Source organism: Pseudonaja textilis, chromosome 3, assembly GCF_049901715.1.
Source record: "Pseudonaja textilis isolate UNSWEBS1 chromosome 3, rPseTex1.2, whole genome shotgun sequence".
Taxonomy (NCBI): domain Eukaryota; kingdom Metazoa; phylum Chordata; class Lepidosauria; order Squamata; family Elapidae; genus Pseudonaja; species Pseudonaja textilis.
The window spans coordinates 110,664,902-110,687,002 of record NC_141992.1 but is presented as its reverse complement, the minus strand read 5'-3'; the positions used below and the strand labels follow the sequence as shown (position 1 = coordinate 110,687,002).

Sequence of the window (22,101 nt, the reverse complement as noted above, 5' to 3'; positions counted from 1 at the left end):
AATCTCCCCATCCCCAATATGCTGTTTAGATTATGAGAAATCCTGGAAGAATTATTTTAACCTGGGGTATTGTGGAACCTTAATTTTGGAATTTAGGCCCAGTATTGTATACAGGTAGTCCTCAACTTACAAAAGTTCATTTAGTGACCTTTCAAAGTTACAACAGCACTGAAAAAATGGCTTATGACCATTTTTCACACTTACGACATTTGCAGTATCCCCATGATCATCTGATCAAAATTCAGAGAACTGAAGTCAACTGCAGTGATTCACTTAACAACTGTGGCAAGAAAGGTCATAAAACAGGGCAAAATTTACTTAACAATAGAAATTTGGGGCTCAACTGTCTCCAGGGCGGCCACAGGGGCCAGATCTAAACCCATCAGAAGCTGGATCTGGCTCACAGGCCTTGAGTTTGACCTGTTTGGTCTAGTGCAGCAGTCCCCAACCTTTGTTGTTTGGTGGCCTGGTGGGGGATGGAGTGAGAGGAGAACCGGACTGTGCAAGCAGCAGGCTGGCACATGCAGCTCAACTTCTGTGAGTGATAGGCCAGTATGCACAGCTCAACTTGTGCAAGCCGAGCTGCATGTGTGCATGTGCATGCTAGCCCACTACTCACATAGCCTGGTTACAAATAGGCCCTATAGTGGGCTGCAGCCTTGGGATTGGGAACCCCTAGTATAGTGGTTAGGGTATTTGGCTAGGAACCAAAGAGATTCCAGTCTCGCCTTACGGATGAAAGATGGCTGAGTGACTTTGGGTCAGTGACTCTCTCTCAGCCCAACCCAACTCACAGGGTTGTTGTTGGGAAAATAGAAGGAAGAAGAAAGGAGTATTAAGTATGTTCACTGTCTTGAGTTATTTATAAAAATAATAAATAAATATGCTGCTTTCTGCAGTTCTTTCTATGCTGTAATACTTGGCTAGTTAGTTCACAAAAAATAATATTTATAAACCAATATCTAGCTATGAAGAACTGATTATAACTTAGAAATATGCTTTACCCTTGCCTTTATGAATTCAGTTCCTTCAGATCAGATGCCAAAACCCCTAGAAATGATTTGCTCTGCAATAAGATTGGGCTTGTGTGTCTGCTCAGGGCTTAAATCCACATATTTTTGTTAGAATCTTAGCTCTGGGACAATTCTTCCTTACTGTAAATATTTTAAATATCTTGCTAATACCTAATTGCATTTGGTTGAATCATAGCTATCATAATCCCAACAAATCCTGATAGGGCTTCAGGGAGCACGAGGCTCAATATAAGATAGCACAGCTTTACATTTTTGTAGTGTCTTATAATAAATCATAGGGGTTTTTAGGCATTTATCTATAGTTATCTATCTTACAGCATTTAGACTATCAAGGTAATTGTATAGGCTTCTTTGTTTTAATCCTTGTGCTTTGTAATTTTACAATAATATCAGTTTTACTTTATTTTATTCAATCAATTTATTATATATTTACTTCCAATTTAGAGTGTTGTTTTAGAATGTTATTAGTTCAATGCTAGTCTACAACCAGAATAAACAACATAGCATTCATCCTATTTTAACCTTATCCGGGGTTCTGAATTACAACATTATTTTGTATATGATGGACTTTTTGTTTAACTGGGCGGAGGAAGCATTTTGCTATAATCAATTTCAAAGAACTTTTGTAATATTCTAAAAATAAAAACCATACGGTCTCATGCATGTAACACCTGGAATTCTTCTGTTGACCAAAACTGGCAAGTTCAAGCTGATATTGGGAAGAGAAGAAAAGCAGCCCTGAGATAATCCCCATTACTTGCTGAGAGGGCAACTGTGATGACCCGTAGTCTCTCAAAATAACCCCAAACCCAAAACATATATTAAAGTCCGGTAAAGCCTTCAACTTAACTTCACTGTTTTATTAGGCCCAGTTTAAAGTCACAGAAGTAAATAATGAGGCAAACAGAGAACCAAAACAAACCGCATTGATGAGAGTTCTGAAGCAAGCCAAGATAACTAGCAAGCCAAGATAAACTCCAGGAAAATAACCGAGAAAAGTCCATGGGAAGAACGCCAGCAAAAATAACATTCTTTCAAGGTGAACACTAAAATGACTCCTGCAAATTCTAACTGCGCAGTTGCAAACTTATATACATAGCTCCCACCTGCAAGCCATGAGGAGGATCATGGTAATCTCCTCTTGAGTAGACCTCGCTTTTCCCTGATCACCTCCTCTCTGCATGACCTAGGATGGATAGGGGATGGGCCTGGATCCTCCACTGACTGCTCAGCCGGCCTCTGCCCTTCCCCAGCCTCCTCCACCACCTCTGGAGCCGCACTCCCACTCCCTGTTGGCTGTTCCTCCTCTTCCTCCGAGTCAGACTCCACCAGGGGCATGACAGCAACCTTGCTGAGGCACTCTAAAAGGTAGGCTAAAGGAAATGGCACCTTTTATGTCCACATGTTTTCCTCCCATCCCAACACTGTTGCTGCATGCCAGACCCTAAAGGAAAGTGTTATGTCCCTGGACCTTGAAGAAGTTCCCACCCAGGTCCGTTCTCGCTGCAGGGGCGGCTGCCCCTTCTCATTGGCTGGGTTTCCCCAGCAGCCTGCTATAAAAGCAGGCTGCTGGGTCCAGCCCTTTCGCTGTTCGCTGCGAGCCAGTTCCAGGCTGAGCAAGCACGTTCAGTCCTTGTAAATAAACCTTGTTGCACTAAGCCCTGGTTCAGCCTCTTATTTCCCATACTTAATACTGGCGACGAGGATGGGATGGCTACCAGAGGCAAGCTGCAACGCTGAATCACTAAAACGCTGATCCGCAGCCCAGAGAGAGAGCGATCAGCCAAAATAAGGGCAAACGCTGACCGCAACCCAGAGAGAGCGATCAGCCCGAAATGGGAACGAACGCTGAATCACTAAAACGCTGATCCGCAACCCAGAGAGAGAGCGATCAGCCAAAATAAGGCAACGCTGATCGCAACCCAGAGAGAAAGCGATCAGCAAACAAGCTAGTGAAAGTGAGAAGCGCCTGTAGCCGCTTGTTAGCATAAGCTACAGAGGAAGTGTGGCGCTGCGAGCCGCAGCCGCTCGTGCCGTTTAGGCGCGAAATTCAAACAGCTGTCAGCTGAAGCACATTCAAATGCAACACAGCGTTGTATTAGGAAATCGCTAACGCCCACACAGGCACGAATTTCAAAAGACGCTGCCAATGACCGTTGCAGTCTAAACACCTTCTGATCCCCAGAGAGAGAGAAGGGAATGCGAAACTTCCCCAGAGCTGAAGTCACTTGCCTAGCACAGGCACTAAACCTCTACTGCTACCCCAGAGAGAGAGAGCACTTGCCTAGCACAGGCACTAAACCTCTACTGCTACCCAGAGAGAAAGCATTTTCCCCAACAGGTTAACCAGTAGACCCACAACATGAACTCCAATCCAGCCTTCCCAGCGTTCAAGCCGGATGAGGAGAAGTGGGAATCATACAAGAATCGGTTTAATCATTACATCGACGCCATCGGATTGGCTGATGCAGGGGAACACCGAAGAAAGCATATTTCCTGACCTACTGTGGAGCCATCGTCTTCGATACAGCCACAGCTCTTGTGGCTCCACGTGAGTTAAAGAATGTCCCCTGGACAGAACTGTTAGAAATCCTTACTAACCACTATTCTCCTAGACCTTCACAGATTGCCAGACGCTTCACCTTCAGAATGAGGAAGCAGGGGGACAAAGAGAGCATCAATCAGTACATGGCTGCTCTCAGGACTGCAGCACTCCATTGTGGGTTTGGCAGCTATCTTGATGACATGCTCCTAGACCAGCTGGTCTGTGGGGTCAGGACCTGCACCTACAAAGACGGCTGCTCGCCAAAAAAGACCTTAACCTCGCTCAAGCCATCGAGGTAGCCCTGGCAGAGGAGCTGGCATCTCATTCAGCCACCGAGATCCAAGGTCCTGTCACCAAGCAAACAGCAGTTCCCGTCCACTCAGAAGAGGTGGTCAACGAGGAAGACCCAAGTGACGAGGCCGACATTCACCGCCTCACAAACGCCAGGCGCCCGCAGGCAGGAACCAGACAAGATAACACCGGGCCATCCAAGCACATCACCCTGTGCCTTTCCTGTGGTGGACCTCACCTGAGGACCACATGCAAATTCAAAGGAGCCACTTGCAACAACTGCCATAAGAAGGGCACATTGCAAGAGTATGCCAAGCCTCACACAACGTAGCACAAAGGGCATCTTCATTCGCACATGCCGGGCCCCAAAGGCAAGTATTAAACTGTCGCACACACCTCCGCGCTAATCACACTTGCTATTCTATTAGTAAAATCTCTCTTTCCGTCTTATTAGAAGGTAAACCTTGCAACATGGAGGTTGACACGGGGTCAGCGCTCTCCATTATTTCCTGGAACACCCTCAAGGAGCTTCAACCCAGCCTATCAAGAAACCGACTCCAGAAGTGCCAGCTTAGCCTAAAGGACTACCAGGGAAGACCATTCCTGTAATCGGCAGAGGCAAGTTTTTTGTTAATTTTAAAACCTTTAAGGGCCACCTACCTCTAGTGGTAGTGAGCGGCAACCTCCCTACACTTTTGGGACTTGATTGGTTTCCCCACCTCGGTTTAGGGCTAACAGGAGTCCATGCTACCTCAACCTCTGACACGGACTCCCTGTTTGCTGATTACTCAGACGTATTCAGTGATGAGTTAGGGTGTTATAACGGCACCCCTATCTCATTTTCAGTCGATCCCCAGGCAGTCCCAATTCGGTTAAAACCTCGCAGAGTTCCATTCGCCATTCGGCCTAAATTAGACCTTGAATTAGATAAATTACTAAAACAAGGGATCCTGGAGCCTACAGACTTCGCCAAATGGGAGACGCCCATCGTCACACCCTCAAAAAAGATGGTAGCCTGAGAATTTGCTCAGACTACAAGACCACAATCAATAAATTCTTGCAAGTTAGCGCTTATCCAGTACCTGTCATTCAGCATTTATTACATACTTTTGAACCTGGCACCATCTTTGCCAAATTGGACATGTCTCAAGCATATCAACAGTTCCCTGTTGATGACCAAACGGCAGAACTTCAGACCATTGTCACCCACAGGGTGCCTTCCGGTGCAAGCGTCTCCAGTTTGGCGTAAGTGTTGCCCCAGGCATTTTTCAATCCCTCATGGAGCGGATTTTACAGGGCCTTCCTGGAGTAGTACCCTACTTCGATGACATCTTAGTCTCGGCCAGGAACAGACCCCAACTCTTCCAGAGAGTTCGAGCAGTCCTAGAGAGGTTCAGGCAGCATGGCCTCAAGTTAAAAAAAAGAAAAATGTGCCATTGCCACTAGACAGGTGGACTTTCTGGGTTATAAAATTGACGCCTCAGGCATTCACCCCCTGGAGTCCAAGGTTAAGGCAATACACGAGGCACCCACTCCAACCTCCAAAGCGGAACTGCAGGCCTTTTTGGGGCTCTTGAACTTTTACGCGCTGTTCCTGCCCCATAAAGCCTCTGTGGCAGAACCCCTCCACAGACTTCTGGATAAAAACGGTTTGGCATTGGGGACACAAAGAAGACTCCGCTTTCCGCGCAGTCAAGTCGCTACTCACATCAGAGGCAGTGCTTATCCAGTTTGACCCCAACCTTCCATTAGTACTGGCAGCAGACGCATCTCCCTTCGGAATTGGGGCAGTCTTAAGCCACAGGCTCCCCAATGGCTCCGAGGCCCCTATCGCTTTTTTTTCCAGGACGCTCTCTGCAACAGAGCGCAATTACAGTCAGATCGATAAAGAAGCCTTGGCAGCTGTTGCAGCGGTGAAGAAATTTCACGAATTTCTCTTTGGCCACTTTTTCGAGCTAGTCACGGACCACAAACCGCTCTTAGGGTTACTAGCAGGTGACAAGCAGACCCCTCAAATTCTGTCCCCCAGAATGACCAGATGGACCCTTTTCCTAGCAGCATACTCGTATAGACTCGTGCACCGCCCAGGTAAAACATTGTCCCACGCAGACGCCCTCAGCCGCTGCCCCCTGCCTGCCCCAGCTGAAGACCCTGCCCGGTCAACGCCATTTTTGAAGTCACCCAACTGGACCTCCCAATCACGGCCCTTGATATTGCCAATAAATCCAAAGCGGACAAAGCGATCGCCCAGGTACTGGACTGGGTGAGGAGGGGGTGGCCGGGCAGTGACATTGAAGCTAAATTCACTCCATTTAAGACCCGCTTACAGGAACTATCGAGCTTACAGGGCTGCCTGCTGTGGGGCACTCGAGTGGTCATCCCGACATCTCTGCGTGCCAGTGCTGGAGCGTTGCACGAGGGCCACCCGGGCATCGTCAGAATGAAGGCGTTGGCGCGAAGCTACATTTGGTGGCCCGGCCTCGACGAGGACATCAACAAATGGGTAAGCTCCTGCCATCCCTGCCAGGTTTCCCGTCCATCCCCTCCAATTGCCACCCCCACCAAGTGGGAAAGTGCCAACGCACCCTGGTCCAGGATTCACATCGATCTCGCAGGCCCATTGCATGGCAAAATGTTCCTCGTGGTCGTAGACTCTTACTCAAAGTGGATTGATGTGGCACAACTATCACGACCACTTCACAAGCAGTCATCAAAGCATTGACTCGCCTGTTCGTTACGCACGGTCTACCAGACTCCATTGTTTCCGACAATGGTCCCCAATTCGCGTCAACCGAATTCAGTCGTTTTACGGCCAACCTGGGCATTCGTCACATCTTCACGGCCCCTTTCATCCTGCCAGTAACGGGCTGGCAGAGAGAGCTGTTAGGACCACTAAAGAAGCCCTGGCCAGGTTCAACAAGGATGACTGGCACCACAAACTATCCTGTTTCCTGTTAAGCCAGCATTCAACCCCTTGCACGGTAACCAACAAGTCCCGGCCGAGCTTCTGATGGGCAGACGCCTGCGAACTGTATTGGACAGGCTTCACCCACATTACTGCCCTGACTCTCCTCTCGCTTCCACATCGGGAGTAGGCATTTTGTCTTGCAGGAACCCGTGTTCGCGAGAAACTTCGCTGGCGACCCATTGTGGATCCCGGAGAAATCGTAGCCATCACAGGACCCAGATCATACCGGGTTAAGCTGGAAGATGGCCGGGTCTGGAGACGACATCTGGACCAGCTTCGGAGACGCCAGGGCACCCTCGTCAGCCGCGACTCGTGGGCACAGACTGGTGAGAGTCCGCTGCAACTACCACACAGCAATATCTACCCCGATGACCTGCTAACACCTTCAGCCGGACCAGAGAATCCAAATGCTGACTGCGGCGACCTAGCGTCCAACCCATCCGAGCCAGACGGCGTGAGGACACTCCCAGCGTCCAGCCCTTCTAGCCCCGGACCTGCTCCGACCGAGGTGGTACTCAGGACTCATCATCGAGCCAACAGTCACCGACGGACTCTGATCCACCAAACAGCACACCAGAGTTGCGCCGCTCTGGACGTCAGCACAAACCTCCCGTATACCTCAAGGACTATGCGTGTTCGCATCTGGGGGGAAGGGGTGTTATGTCCCTGGACCTTGAAGAAGTTCCCACCCAGGTCCGTTCTCGCTGCAGGGGCGGCTGCCCCTTCTCATTGGCTGGGTTTCCCCAGCAGCCTGCTATAAAAGCAGGCTGCTGGGTCCAGCCCTTTCGCTGTTCGCTGCGAGCCAGTTCCAGGCTGAGCAAGCACGTTCAGTCCTTGTAAATAAACCTTGTTGCACTAAGCCCTGGTTCAGCCTCTTATTTCCCATACTTAATAGAAAGCTAATCTACACAGAGAGAAAAAGTCCAGAACTGCAGAGGGGAAACAAAGGACTTTAAACGGTCAAGGGAGAGAAGGAGTTCTCTAAATGAATGTTTCCGTAAGACACTTCAGGGGGCATTTGGCTTAGAGTGGTGGCCTGTTCCTGTTACTTGGCAGTTCCTAAATGCCTTTTTTTCCCTTTTTAATCTGCAGAATGACTTTCAAATGCCTTGTGCCTGCTTCCCAGCTACAAAGAATTTTCTGGAATGTGATACATAACATCTCTTTCATCTGTGAGAAAAGTGAGCCAGGTGAGTGGAGGAGGGAAATTTGTGGAGTGGCTAATTAAATCTCTTGCTGAATAAAAGCCAGAGCTAAAAGTGGCAACTTGGATGGTTTGTAATTAAGGACTGTATAAATCTGTCTTCAAAAGCTTTGTATGATTTCATCAAGTTTCCATTACAGAATAAGCAGGCTCTCAGACAGAAATAGATGGGGAACATAGAAAGGGAAAAGCCTGGACATACATGGGAATAATATAAATGTACTGTTTAAATAAGGATTTTACCAATTATACAAAATTTATTGTTTGTACTATCATCTGCATTTACAATCCAAAGTTGCATCTTCACTATATATCCAGTTTGCAATATCTTTATATTTGGATATTTATTTTAGTAGGCATAAATATATATAAGGCAGAAGAGTAGTAAAATATTCCAGGTGCTTCCAAAGCCATCCCTGCAACCTCCTCCCAGGTTTTAGGGTACTACTAGTATGGATTAGCAAATCTATTATCAGATAAAAATTTGTAGAGTTCAGTGTTTTAGGATCCATTAAGCTTCCATTACAACAAATGCGAATGAGAGTCTGATTTTCTTTTCTTTTTTTGATCTATTATTTGCTATGGTAAATCTGAAAGTCAAGACAAGACTATTAAGTACCTGGAGAAAGGCCTCTGTCATCACTGGGGTAGTTTAAAAGACTCAAGCACACTTTATGTCACAGGAGACTGATCTTAATCTAACAATTTCCTCTTTATTCACTTCTTTGTAACTTTCTTAATTGTGCCATGTTATTTAACAAATTTGAAATTGTCTGTGATCCTTTTCATTGGAAGATCTCTACATGTTGGCTTCAATTCAGTCTTGGCTTCCTAAGCAGACTGTGACTGTGCCCAAAAACTCTGGCTCCCTGACATTTTCCCACACTCCTCCTCATGATAATATGAAATCTATCCTTTTAGTTACAGTTTTCCTCTCTGCATGGTCATACAATTTCTACATTTTTCCACTTAATAATTTATAATTTAGTTCTTTTTCATAACCTTTGCTGTTTCCCGGCTTTCCCTGCTTAATGACAGGGAAAATAATGTTGGGTAATATTATTATTCTAAATCTATATCATAATAAGTAAATGAAAACCTTTTAACTATTTTTCCCAAACTGATTGCATGCAGTCTTGTTGCAATTTATTTCTTTGTTTATTCCATTTAAATCACTACAAAAAGTTACTCTGGGCAACGTACAATTCTGATCATACAAGAAATTAGAAAATAAACACCTGGATTGGAAAAGAGAAAAACAGAGTAACAGAATGAAAGAAACAATACCAATGGCATTAAAATATCCTAAAAAGCAGACATGGAGTAAAAGAAGAAATTCATTACCCCATACTTCCCCGTTAAGCTCTTAGCAGCTTGTGGAGATGTGAAGAATTTTAATTAGGAAAATAATACTGGGGAGGCAAATACATGCTCTTTTCCTAACATTGTTCTCTAAAGCTAATCTGTCTGAATAGTTTTTAAATGTTAAAAAGAGCATTGGGAAAGTTCTTTTACAATCCCATTTAATCCAACAAATTCTCCACCCACGTCCATATTAGAATATCAGACTTAGTGTCAGATATCTCAAAACATCGTCTATAGTACTCTTCTTTTCTTCCCAAACATACTAGTCGTGATGCATCCATGGTTGCCTAGGCAGAGTTGATGTTCTGAGCTTTTCCTGACTGGGCAACCTCAGCATAGTCATTGAAAAGCTCCAGGACAAGAAGCATCCTACATCATGCCTGAGTGTGTACTGGATGAAAGTGCTGGTCTTGATCACTGACCTGACAGTAATAAGATCTTTAAGCTGAAGGATCTTCGCTATCATTAGGACTTCCTTGGTTACATTGCAACCTTATATTTTCTTGACTATTTCTGTGATAAATACTATAACCTCTTTACTAATGATCAAGCTTTAAAAGCACTAACGATTCTTTTGTCTTGAGACAACCTATAATTGATGGCATGCCATGAGAAGTGAGAAGCATTCATTACATTCCAAACTCCAGCTTCAGGCATCTTTGACTCCAACTGACCTTCAAATGTCATCTGAAACAACTGATTGACAAATAAGCCAAATTACCAAGCATTATCAAAATGTTTTCAGCTTTGGTCACTCCATTTAACAGCAGTCTATAATTTCTCACGTTCCTTCAAGCATGCCTGATGGTCTCATCCTAACAAAATTTTAATTATTGTCTGGCTTGGGCAGTAAAACAAGAGTGACACACAAAGAAAGCCAGAAAGTCTTGCAATCTTAGAAATGCTCCGTTCCATCCTAACAAAGAGGGCAGTGTATTCAGAACAGGAAATGGAAACAAGGTTTTTTTTTCAAAAGCTACAAGTAAAGAATGAAGAATTCAGAGTTTTTGACAGATTCAACATTTACAAAAATGACTTAATCTATAGTTAATTATAGCACCAACCACCTATGTCTTCTAGCCTTCAAGAAGCAAACTATTTCACATCAGCAAGAACAAAGATACAATATGTCATGTGCTGGAAATAGTCTAAGACTCTAAGGGTTTACAAGAAACCAGTTCAATGCATGAACAAGGAGCCTGTAGTTAACTAGGTGCATATTGCTTCATCACATTATAATATCACATGGGATTGTGGAAGATTTCTAGGAAGGAAGTAACTATAAAGGTCAATAGCATAAAACGCACATCCAGTTATCTATCTAGCAGGAGAGGAGAAACATGGGGGGAAATGTAGGCAACATTTTCATTATTCCTGACTGCCACACAAAACTAGCTTCTACAGTGAGAATTGAATTGGTGTATAGAAGTCTTTTCTGTCCAAACTTTTTCCAATTGTTTATAATCGTTCCTATCCTATGCTATGTTGCAATATTTGTGCTGGGATCCTTTTGTTCTGTTGCCTATTTATACAGAATATTTTGAAGTGTTCTTCCTTTCCTTGTTATAAGTAAAACATTTTATAGTTTTTAAGTGAAAACATTTTAATTTTTAAAAAGCTGTCTCACAGAATATTGAATAATTAATGGCTGTTTTAGAGCACATCTGCTTAGATTGTCACAATTAAGCTACAGAATTCCTCTGAAATAAGATACCGTTCAAATATGTTTTAGAACCTTGCATTGGACAAAATAAATAAAAGAGGTACAGGCAAGCTGGGAATAAGTCTGATATTTGTCCCTGATATGGGTAAAATTTAGGGAAATACTGTTTTGTTAGTTCTCAGATAAATTCCATTTCACAGAATGATACACACATAAAATTTTCTCTATGCAATTCTACTCTGCATTATTATATACAGTATAAGATAAGGCCAACTTACATTTTAAGAAAAATATTACATGTTTATTCACCAAGAAAAATATATACTATAGAGAGTGATAAGGAGGTTGGAGGATGCAAATTGTTTGAGGATGAGGTACTATAAGAGGGAAAGAATAACTTATTTTCATCCTATTGCCCTCTCCCAGAAAAGCTGTTCAAGTAGATTCAAGATCTGATGACAGAGTTGCAGTGCCAAAGAAAGTATTTGTCATCTGTGCAACAAATAATTAAAGGATTTCAGAAATTAAGAACTACACTTTAACCTTAACCCTGCCTGGTGTTATGAAATACTTTCAAATAAATTATTGTTTCCTCCTGCTCATATCTTCAGGATTTTGTTTTTGTTTTGTACATTTTTGTATTTATATTATTTAAGCTCTAGGATATAGTATTGCCTGCTTTTACTTTTTCATATATATTGTTGTCATTTTCTCGTGCTTGAATAAATCCACCTAGAATTAGCACAATTATGACTTGATTACAGTTAGATAATTCCTAGTCAACTTTTAATTCTATGTATTTAATACTTCTAACAGTTTCTTTTTCAGACTACAGTACACATGACTGACAAACTTTGCTAGAAATTTATTTTGCTAAACACATTTTTTTCTGGGCTCTTCTATTGAAATAAACAATTATCCGCGTACCTTCTTCTTGTTAACAGGACAGATGTAGAAATTTTCGATGACTGTAATAATTCCAGGCTGTAAGTTTAGTTTAGTATATAATGTTCCAAAATCTGATGACCTGAGAGAAAAGAAAAAAACAAAAGTGGCATTCTGATAATCTGCATGTGTTTCCAACTTTAAAAGAAAACTGAGAAGTGTTCAGACCACAAATTATATATTTGGCAACTGAAATAAATACCAAAATTCATGCAAGCAGAAAACCAAAATGACTGATTTTTTTTACAAAATATCACCTCTGAAAAGCAAAAACGTTTAATTTATCAGAAGAAAGGTAAATTTTACAACAAAGAATAAATTTTATCAAGCACTAGTATAAAAAAGAAAATCCTAAAAAGACTTTAAATCTAGCTACCACACAAAACATTTTTAATTTAAGTGCTACATTCAAATGAATACTTAGAGGGACTTTTAATTTAAAACATACAAGCAGAAAACACAACTTTACAAATAGTAAAACTCATAGCTAAACATATTTCTCTGAAGATGTTTCGCTTCTCAGCCAAGAAGTTTCTTCAGCTTTCAAAGAAAAGCCAGAAAAGCCAGTTGCCCCTTGAAAAAGCATATTTGGGACAACCATGACCTGGATGACTGAGAATCTCCATAGACACATAGTAAAACAAAAAATAAAAGTGTTGGTCTTTAAAGGCTTGGCTACAAAGATCTGCTTTACAGATTTCCTAAAAGCAGAAAGAATGAAAGCTAAACACAACTTGTGATTGTATTTCTCTTCTTTTTCGCAGCTTTCAATTTGAGAAATATATTTTCACTAATCATAAAATAATACAGAAATAATACAGAAAATATTTTTTTCATTCACTGTTTTAATTCACTATACACTAGAGTTTGGAGAACTTCATTTATTTTTCCTTTTACATTATAGATACAATTAGCTAAGACATACAGTATATTTGTAACAATACCATAGTCAAACAGCAGTTCGTAATAGCAACTGAAATGTTATTTATGAAAACCTAGAGCAGAACTATATTCTGTTATTTTTTTTACAACATTATAAACAGAAAATACAATTAATAAGAAATCTGAGGCAACCAAGAGTCAGTCTTCTGCAAGGGAAAACATATATGAGGTACCCTTCAAACTGTATCTGCTCTACCACCGTGTTTTCAATATAAAGCAGATGGCAGTGCAATGAAAACACATTATGATAAGTTCCCTTCTCAGCAAAACAATGAAAAAAAAAGACAGGTGAGGGTAAACAGAAAATATTGCTTGGATATCCTTCCACACATCAAGACCCATTTAAGTAGCTAAACAGGTGCCACATATTTGATGAAGATTTGCAAGTGGTACTACACCATTTTAAAGGAGACACATATTTATATTAGGTGAAAGTTTCCTTGAAAAATACTTCAGAAATGCTCTATGCCAATTCCAAGGATAGCAGAATAGATAACACATAGAATCAAAGGTCTGGAAAGGACCTCAGTGATCTTCTACTACAACCTTTGGCTCCAGGCAGGAGTCCTTATCAAAGTCAATGGTTCAAATGGTTCTCAGATTTAAATTTGAGAACCTCCAGTGATGGAGAACCCAGAACTCTGGGAAGCAAGCTATTGTGTTTGTGAAAAAGTGGGGATCAAGCATTACACCCAAACCTAGGCTAGTTTTAAAAAAATGTATATCATCGCTGCATTTCCTAATGGACTCTTAAAAATGTATTTGATTATACTCACATAATTTCCAGACTTCATATTAGTTTGAGTACTGGTTAGCTGCTGTAGTCTTAGAATAGAATTAGAATAGAATAGAGCTGGAAGGGACCTTGGAGGTCTTCTAGTCCAGCCCGCTGCTCAAGCAGGAGAATGTATACTGTTGCGTTCACAGACTGACCGCAGTCTTCAATCTGGTCCGCACTTCCCATTGGTTGATGCCGTTTGACAGCCGGCTATAAAAGGAGCTATCAAACAGCATCAGCTGTTGCCGCCAGCTGACTGCCTGTTAGCCCCGGCAGCTGCGGCAACCCTTTATTCGCTGAATAAAGCTTTCTTGACTGTTCGCTCCGTGTCTGCCTCAGTATTATCCGCCACTCCACAACACTGGCGATGAGGGCGGGATACAAATAAGAGGCAGCCAGACAAGAACAGCTGAGCTCAGTCACTTTCAAAAAGAGCTGAAGCCACCACGAGCTGACTGTCACAGCCTCAGACGCCATTCGTGAGCACGAAATTCAATCTGCCCACTGAGGAGACAGATACCGCAGACATGAGATGACTTTGAACCCTGCGTTCCCACCTTTCCGACCGACGGCTGAGACTTGGGAGTCCTATAGGAACTGTTTTGACTGCTTCCTGGATGCTATAGACCTTGCTGATGCCACAGACCATAGGAAGAAGTCCTATTTCTTAAGCTTCTGCGGAGCCATGGTATTTGACACCACCACGGCATTGGTAGCTCCACGTTCTGTCAGGGCTATCCCATGGGAGGAGTTACAGGAGATCCTTTCCAGTCACTACTCCCCTAAGCCATCCCAAATCGCTAGGAGACATGCCTTCAGGAGATGAATTCAGGCTGAGGGGGAGTCTATCAGTGAATATATGGCTGCCCTGCGGTCAGCTGCCTTGCATTGTGGATTTAGAGACTATCTGGAGGATATGTTCCTTGACCAAATAGTCTGTGGGGTCAGGGATTTAAGGCTACAAAGATGATTATTAGCTAAAAAAGACTTAACCCTGGCAGTAGCCATCAAAGAATCACAGGCTGCTGAGCTATCTGCGCTGTCAGCAGCAGAAATCCAGGGGAACCCCATTAGACAAAGTAGTTCAGCAATCCATTTTGATGAGGTTTCTCTAGATGAGGGCTCTGAGGAATCAAACGATATAAATCGCCTCAGACAGCAGAAACCCCTTCAAGAGGAAACGAGGCCAAAACCCAACCTATCCCCCCCGGCAACAGCCCATCTGCCTGAGCTGTGGAGGAAGCCACCTCAGGGCATCCTGCAAGTTCAGGAATGCCATTTGCTTGAATTGCCAAAGGAAGGGTCACTTAGCCAGGGTCTGCCAAGCTGGGAAAACTTTTGCACAGAGGCCTCAGACAACCCCTATCTTTCAAAGGCAAGTTGAAGACTGATATACCTGTTACCACTCAAATCAGACGACCCAAGGCTCTAACAAAATCAGTATTTTTGTTTCCTTAGAAGGTAAACCCTGAAAGATGGAAGTTGACACAGGCTCTGCACTATCCATCATTTCCTGGGAAACCCTGAAGAAGCTACTTCCAAGGCTGTCAAAGAAGAAGCTCCTCGACTGCCACCTGACTCTGCATGATTACCAAGGCAGAACCATCCCAGTCCTCAGAAAAGGCAAGTTTTTTATTCAATTCAAAAACTTTAAAGGTCACTTGCCTCTAGTTGTAGTGGATGGTGCCCTCCCTAGTCTGCTAGGATTAGACTGGATCCCTGCTCTTGGTCTCAACGTAACAGGCATCCACACTGTTTCAAATACTGAAGTGGATACCATATTCAGAGACTATGCTGATGTATTCAGCGAAGGGTTGGGGTGTTACTTAGGCATCCCTATTTCATTCAGTGTAGATCCTGAGGCAATACCCATCCTGAAACCTCGTAGGGTACCCTTTGCTATCCGCCCAAAATTGGATATGGAACTGGATAAATTACTCAAACAAGGGGTATTGGAGCCTGTAGACTTTGCGAAGTGGGAGACCCCCATAGTCACTCCACTTATAAAAGATGGCAGCGTGAAAATCTGCACTGATTACAAGACATCCCTGAATAGATATCTGCAAATCAGCGCCTATCCGGTCCCTGTCATCCAGCACCTTCTGCATTCCTTTGAGCCTGGGACTATTTTTGCAAAACTAGACATGTCACAGGCCTATTAACAGTTCCCTGTAGATGACCAGACTGCAGAACTACAGACCATAGTCACCCACAGGGGCGCTTTTAAATGCAGGCGCCTCCAGTTTGGCGTAAGTGTAGCCCCTGGGATTTTCCAATCTCTAATGGAGAGGCTTCTCCAAGGACTCCCAGGCGTAGTCCCCTATTTCGATGATATTTTAGTTTCAGCCAGTGACAAACCCCAACTACTACAAAGAGTCAGAGCAGTCCTTGATCGTTTCAGACAGCATGGCCTCAAACTTAAAAAAGACAAGTGCACCATTGCCACTAAGCAAGTAGACTTTTTAGGTTATAGAATTGATGCCTCTGGTATACACCCAATTGAGTCCAAAGTCAGGGCTATCCACGAAGCACCCACACCTTCCAACAAGACTGAGCTCCAGGCCTTCTTAGGGCTTCTCAACTTCTACACTGCATTCCTCCCTCACAAAGCTTCCACTGCAGAGCCTCTGCACAGACTTTTGGACAAACAATCCCCCTGGCATTGGGGACCAAGGGAAGCCCATGCCTTCCATTCTGTCAAATCCTTGCTCACATCCAACGCGGTACTAATACAGTTCAATCAACAGCTACCTTTAGTTCTGGCTGCAGACGCTTCTCCTTTTGGCATAGGGGCTGTTTTGAGTCATAGACTATCAAATGGTTCCAAGGCACCCATTGCCTTTTTCTCCAGAACTTTTTCTTCAGCCGAGCACAACTACAGCCAGATTGACAAAGAGGCTTTGGCTGCAGTTGCTTCTGTCAAAAAATTTCATGAATTCCTCTATGGACACCATTTTGAACTAATCACAGATCACAAGCCTCTGTTAGGCCTTTTGTCTGGTGAAAAACAAACCCCTCAGATTTTGTCCCCAAGGATGACCAGATGGACTTTATTTCTGGCTGCTTATTCCTACATGCTGGTTCATCGACCCGGAAAAAACCTTTGCCACGCTGATGCCCTCAGCCGCTGCCCTCTGCCTGTTCCTGTTGAAGATCCTGCACCAATTAATGCTGTTTTCGAGATCAACGATCTCAATCTTCCCATCACTGCCCGGGACATTGCTACTCACTCCTCAAGGGACAAGGTAATCGCCCAAGTTCTGGACTGGGTGGGAAGGGGTGACCAGCAATTCCTTATGCCCCTGAATTCCTGCCTTTCAAGACTCGCCAGCAAGAACTGTCATCTCTACAGGGCTGTTTACTGTGGGGAACAAGGGTGGTCATCCCTTCCAAGCTGCACGGCCCGGTTTTGAAGGTCCTGCATGAAGGCCATCCTGGCATTGTCAGGATGAAGGCCCTGGCCCGCAGTTACATGTGGTGGCCGGGCATGGATGCCCAGATCTCCAGCTGGGTAAGCGCTTGCCAGCCATGCCAGGCTACCAGGCCAGCTCCACCCTCATCTACTCCTGCCAGGTGGGAAGATGCTGGGGCCCCTTGGTCCCGGCTGCACATTGATCTGGCCGGCCCTGTGCATGGGCGAACATTCCTAGTAATGGTAGATTCTTTCTCAAAGTGGATAGACCTGGCCCTGCTGCCCTCAACAACCACTCATGCTGTCACAAAGGCCCTAACTAGGGTATTTGTTACCCATGGCCTCCCTGACACCATTGTATCTGACAATGGCCCCCAGTTCACCTCCTGCGAATTTGAGGTTTATTTAGCCAACCTGGGTATCAGGCACACCCTCACAGCTCCCTTTCACCCTGCTAGTAACGGGATGGTTGAAAGGGCAGTCAGGTCAGTAAGGGAGGCCCTGGAGAGGTTTGGCCAAATTGACTGGCACTCCAAGCTTTCTAGGTACCTGTTAACCCAACATACAACCCCCCGTGCCACTACCAACAAATCCCCGGCTGAGCTCCTCATGGGCAGATGCCTGAGAACCACCCTGGAGAGGCTACATCCCCATTATGCCCCAGTCACCCCACTGGGATCTGATAGCCAGGCCAGAGAGTTTGACCTGCATGACCAGGTCTATGCAAGAAATTACTCAGGCCACCCCTTATGGCTGCCAGGGCAAGTCGTGGCAGTAACTGGGCCTAAGTCCTACAGGGTTCTGCTAGACAACGGTCATACCTGGCGCCAGCACATTGACCAGCTGAGAAGGCGCTGGAGAATGGCTACCGATGACCCCTGCTGCCCGGCAAGCGAAGTGGACCACCCGACGCATGCTGAGACTCTCCTGGGGCACTTCGAGTGAGGGAGCCTACCTGGACTGCCGCCTGTTCCTCTGCCAGAGTCACCCGACGAGGCTCCAGCTCCTTCGAGCCCCAGCATGGCCCAGGAAACGGAGGACTCCTACCCTGCTGCAGCTCCACCCAGACTAAGGCGATCCAGCTGCCTGCGCAGACACCCGGCCTACTTGAGAGACTACACATGCTCCTGGCCAGGGGAAAGGAGTGTTGCATTCACAGACTGACCGCAGTCTTCTATCCGGTCCGCACTTCTGGCGGGAGCGCGGACCGCTCCCATTGGTTGATGCCGTTTGACAGCCAGCTATAAAAGGAGCTGTCAAACGGCATCAGCTGTTGCCGCCAGCTGACTGCCTGCTAGCCCCGGCAGCCATGGCAATCCTTTATTTGCTGAATAAAGCTTTCTTGACTGTTCGCTCCATGTCTGCCTCAATATTATCCGCTGCTCCACAACATATACTATTTCAGATAAGTGACTGTTAGATTCTTCTTAAAAACATCCAGTAATGGAGTGCCCACGGTTTCTGAAGGAAAGCTGTTCCACTGGTTATTTGTCCTCACTGTTAGGAAGTTTCTCCTAAATTCCAGGTTGCTTCTTTCTTTGATTAGTTTCCACCTATTGTTTCTTGTCCTGCCTTCCAATAGTTTGTAGAATAATTTGACTCCCTCTTCTTTGTGGCAGCCCCTCAAATACTGGAATACTATTATCATGTCACCCCAATTGTTCTTTTCTTTAGACCAGCCCAGGTGTTGGCACCTGTGGCTCCAGAGCCTCATGTGGCTCTTTGACCCCGCTCCTACAGCTCCCTGCAACCTGCTTGCATGACCTGCTCTCCGCCCTGAGAAGGCGCGAGCCTCTCCACAGAGCTACATGGCTGAAACACCCCTAACGTTTTCTCCACACTGCCCATGACTGGCTTTTTGCCATTCTGCATCCTTTGTGGGCAGCTCAGGGCGAGCCGTGGTCCCCTTCATGTCGGCTCAGCAAGGAGAGGAATGGGGAGGAACAGCCACCACTGCCACCAGATGCAGGGAGGGAAGAGTTCCGGCTCTCCTGCACAGCGCAGCTGGTTACCCACCTGAGCACACAGTGGTGGCAGTGGGAGGAGGAGTCGCTGTCACCGCCATGATCCTGGCCCAGGAGGACATCCTAATTGTGTGTGTGAGTGCATGCACACGCATGAGAGAGATGAGAGAGAAAAGGGAGAAAGAGAGAGAGCAATGAGAAAATGATGGAGAGAATGAGAGAAATAAATGAGAGAGAGAGAGAGAGAGAGAGAGAAGGGGAGAGAGGGGGGAAGAGAAAGAGAGAAATGAGAGAGAACTGGTGGGAGAGAATGAGAGAGGAAAGAGAGAAACAAATGAGAGAGAGAAAGGGGAGAGAGGGGGAGGGAAATGAGAGAGCTGAGAGAGAGAATGAGAGGGAAAGGAGGGAAAGAAATGAGAGAAGGGGATTGAAAGGAAGAAAGAAAAAGAAGAAGGATCAATGATGAAAGCAATGGCAAGCTAGATATCTTGCCAAGAAAACTGTAGTTTGCAGAAGTTTCCCTTCTATTCCCTCCTTTAAGTTATTAATGAAAATATTGAAGAGTACGGGTCCAAAGACAGAGCCTTGTGGTATCCTATTGCTTACTTCTCTCCATATGGATGTAGTACCATTAAGTATGGTTCATTGAGTATGGTTTGTCAGCCAGCCCCCTTGGTGGTGATGTTGTCTATTCCACATTTTTCTAACTTACCAAGAAGTAGATTGTGGTCTACTTTATCAAATGCCTTACTGAAAACTAAGTATTCCAGATGATTTGCTTAACAACCACTGTGATTCTACTTAACAGCTGTAATAAAAATGATCGTAAAATCAGGTCTTGTCACTTAATGACTCGCTTAATGATGGCATCATTTAGCAACTGAAACTCTGGTCCCAACTGCGGTCATAAATCAAAGACTACCTGTATATAAGGCTAGAAGTCAGAAAGTTTGTCACTAAAACAAATTGACAAAATGTGATACAAATCTGAATGGAAGTTGAAACTTAATATAGACGTAGAGTTGAAGTATGAAATGACAATATTGCATCACCATGAGAAAGAATATATCCAGACAGCCTATTGTAAAGACTTGCCTCTCCTCTCCGCTTAAGCAAGTAGAACTCTTGAAACAATTGGCATTTCAAAAGGAAACTTTTATTGAGGGAAAGTGATAGCAAGACAAAGAAAGCAGGACCTGAGGATTTCCATGCAACATGTCCCCCCTCCCCGCTTTAATCCAGTGTAGCTTGAGCCAATCTGCAAAGTTGTTTTGAGAATTGCAGACTGAGAAGGAGATAAAGTTGTTCTCAGGCATCACTTGCTGGAATCTCCGACGCTTGAACAAAACAGATGGCCTGCAATTTATTCCCTCCTCTCTTACATTCCCAAGAAGGTAAAACCAAATACAGGAGAGGTATTTTTGTGTTGAATTTATGTTTACCAACAAGGAAGCTCTAATTAGCTAGCTATAATACCCTTACTGGGATTTGAACCCAGGCTACTTGCACATTAGATAGATATATTAACCTCTAAGCCATGGGCTATCTTTACCTTGTTGATTATACCAGGAGAGGGATTAAGTGTTTTTTTTCAATGAGACCAGTCTATCAGGGCAATCTGGTCTACCCAATTATGAAATGGAGCAAGTAGCCTGTGTTCAAATCCGAAAAGGGATTTGAGAGCTGATGAGAGCTAAGTAGCTTGAAATAGATCTATAGTAGTTTCCCTTTATTTCTTTGTTGGTAAACATAAATTCAAGACCAAAATAGTTGGTTGCGAAAGCAACTGCCTACAAAGGCTCTTGGATGGGGCTGACAGGCAAAAGCAGAAGTAGTATGCTCCATCCCATAATTGGGTAGACCAGGTTGCCCTGATAGCGGGTCTCACCAAAAAAAAAACACTTACAGGAGAGGTAGGCACAGGAAAAAGGTGATAAAATGAAGAATGCATCCACCCTCCCCGCCAAGCAGGATGGCAGAGTCTCAATAGGGATCTATGGGACCTGACACCTATTTTATCTCCTCACTTTGCTATGATTGGTAATTGTATAGTCCTTGCCCTCATTTTTTATATTTAAATCAACTTGAAATAATCATCCTTCAATAGCACAATTTTCTATAATACTTAGCCATTCTAGGCCAGTGCTGATGAAAAATGGTATACACCAAGACAGGATCTTCTAATTTCAGTTCCAATCCTCTATTTGCAGGGGGAAAACTGGTCCTCTTCCTTTCCTTTCCTTTCCTTCCTTCCTTCCTTTCTTTGACATTTAGTTTCTATACATTTTTATTGTGCGTAATAATATTTGTAAAGTGGATTTTATTTCTCAGGAATATGAGAATAAATCCCGAATTTCCTTGATTTGTCTGGCTTTAGATTTTGATACAATTATGCAAAGCATTTATAATGAAATTGAATTCTGAATCCAGGATCCAGCTAAAAGCCAGGATGTCAGAAGCAAAAGAGCCCCATTTGTTTTCTTTGTTTATGGGAATGGTTGGTGGTATCCTTAAACTATCACTGGAGGGAAAAGGAGGTGGGGGGAATTGCACTACCTCTTTTAAATACAGACGCTAAAAATATATCTGATTTTAGTCAATGATGGGGAGGCTATCCTAATTGATCCTGAAATGGATCACATAAAATTTTAAAACTGAATGATTGTATTTGAAAACCTAATAACAATAGTTCCAGGTAAATAATATATGCCAAATATGTCTCTGTGGAAAGATCATCATTATCTCTATAGACTTAGCTAAGGATGGTAGAATTGTGATTAATCAATAGTTTATTTAAGGTTAAAAAAATGTTTCTTTAATAGTGGTCTTATCACTGTCTGCTTTAGGGAAGGAAGGACAGACCAAAAGCACTAATTTACTTCTTACTATGGATCTAACCTTCTTCCAACCAATTTAACTAACCAGAATTAAACAAGCGCAAGGTATCCATATCATTAGTCTATGTGAGACTGATACATATCTACTATTCT

At 43.9% G+C, this 22,101-nt stretch overlaps 1 protein-coding gene and 1 long non-coding RNA gene across 5 annotated transcripts in view; one reads left to right on the top strand and one right to left on the bottom strand.

The window, feature by feature from the left end:
• Positions 1-22,101, bottom strand: part of SORCS2 (sortilin related VPS10 domain containing receptor 2) — a 145,887-nt gene that overhangs the window by 103,050 nt on the left and 20,736 nt on the right. For all 4 annotated transcript variants that reach the window (XM_087930599.1, XM_087930597.1, XM_087930598.1 and 1 more), the window contains exon 3: positions 11,998-12,097. In XM_087930599.1, the coding sequence (XP_087786725.1) occupies positions 11,998-12,097 (100 nt within the window). The remainder of the gene's footprint in view (positions 1-11,997; positions 12,098-22,101) is intronic.
• On the top strand, positions 2,098-11,674 carry LOC148126285 (uncharacterized). Its single transcript, XR_015743049.1, has 3 exons — positions 2,098-2,402; positions 7,931-8,028; positions 11,497-11,674. It is a non-coding gene; the product is annotated as an uncharacterized LOC148126285 (long non-coding RNA).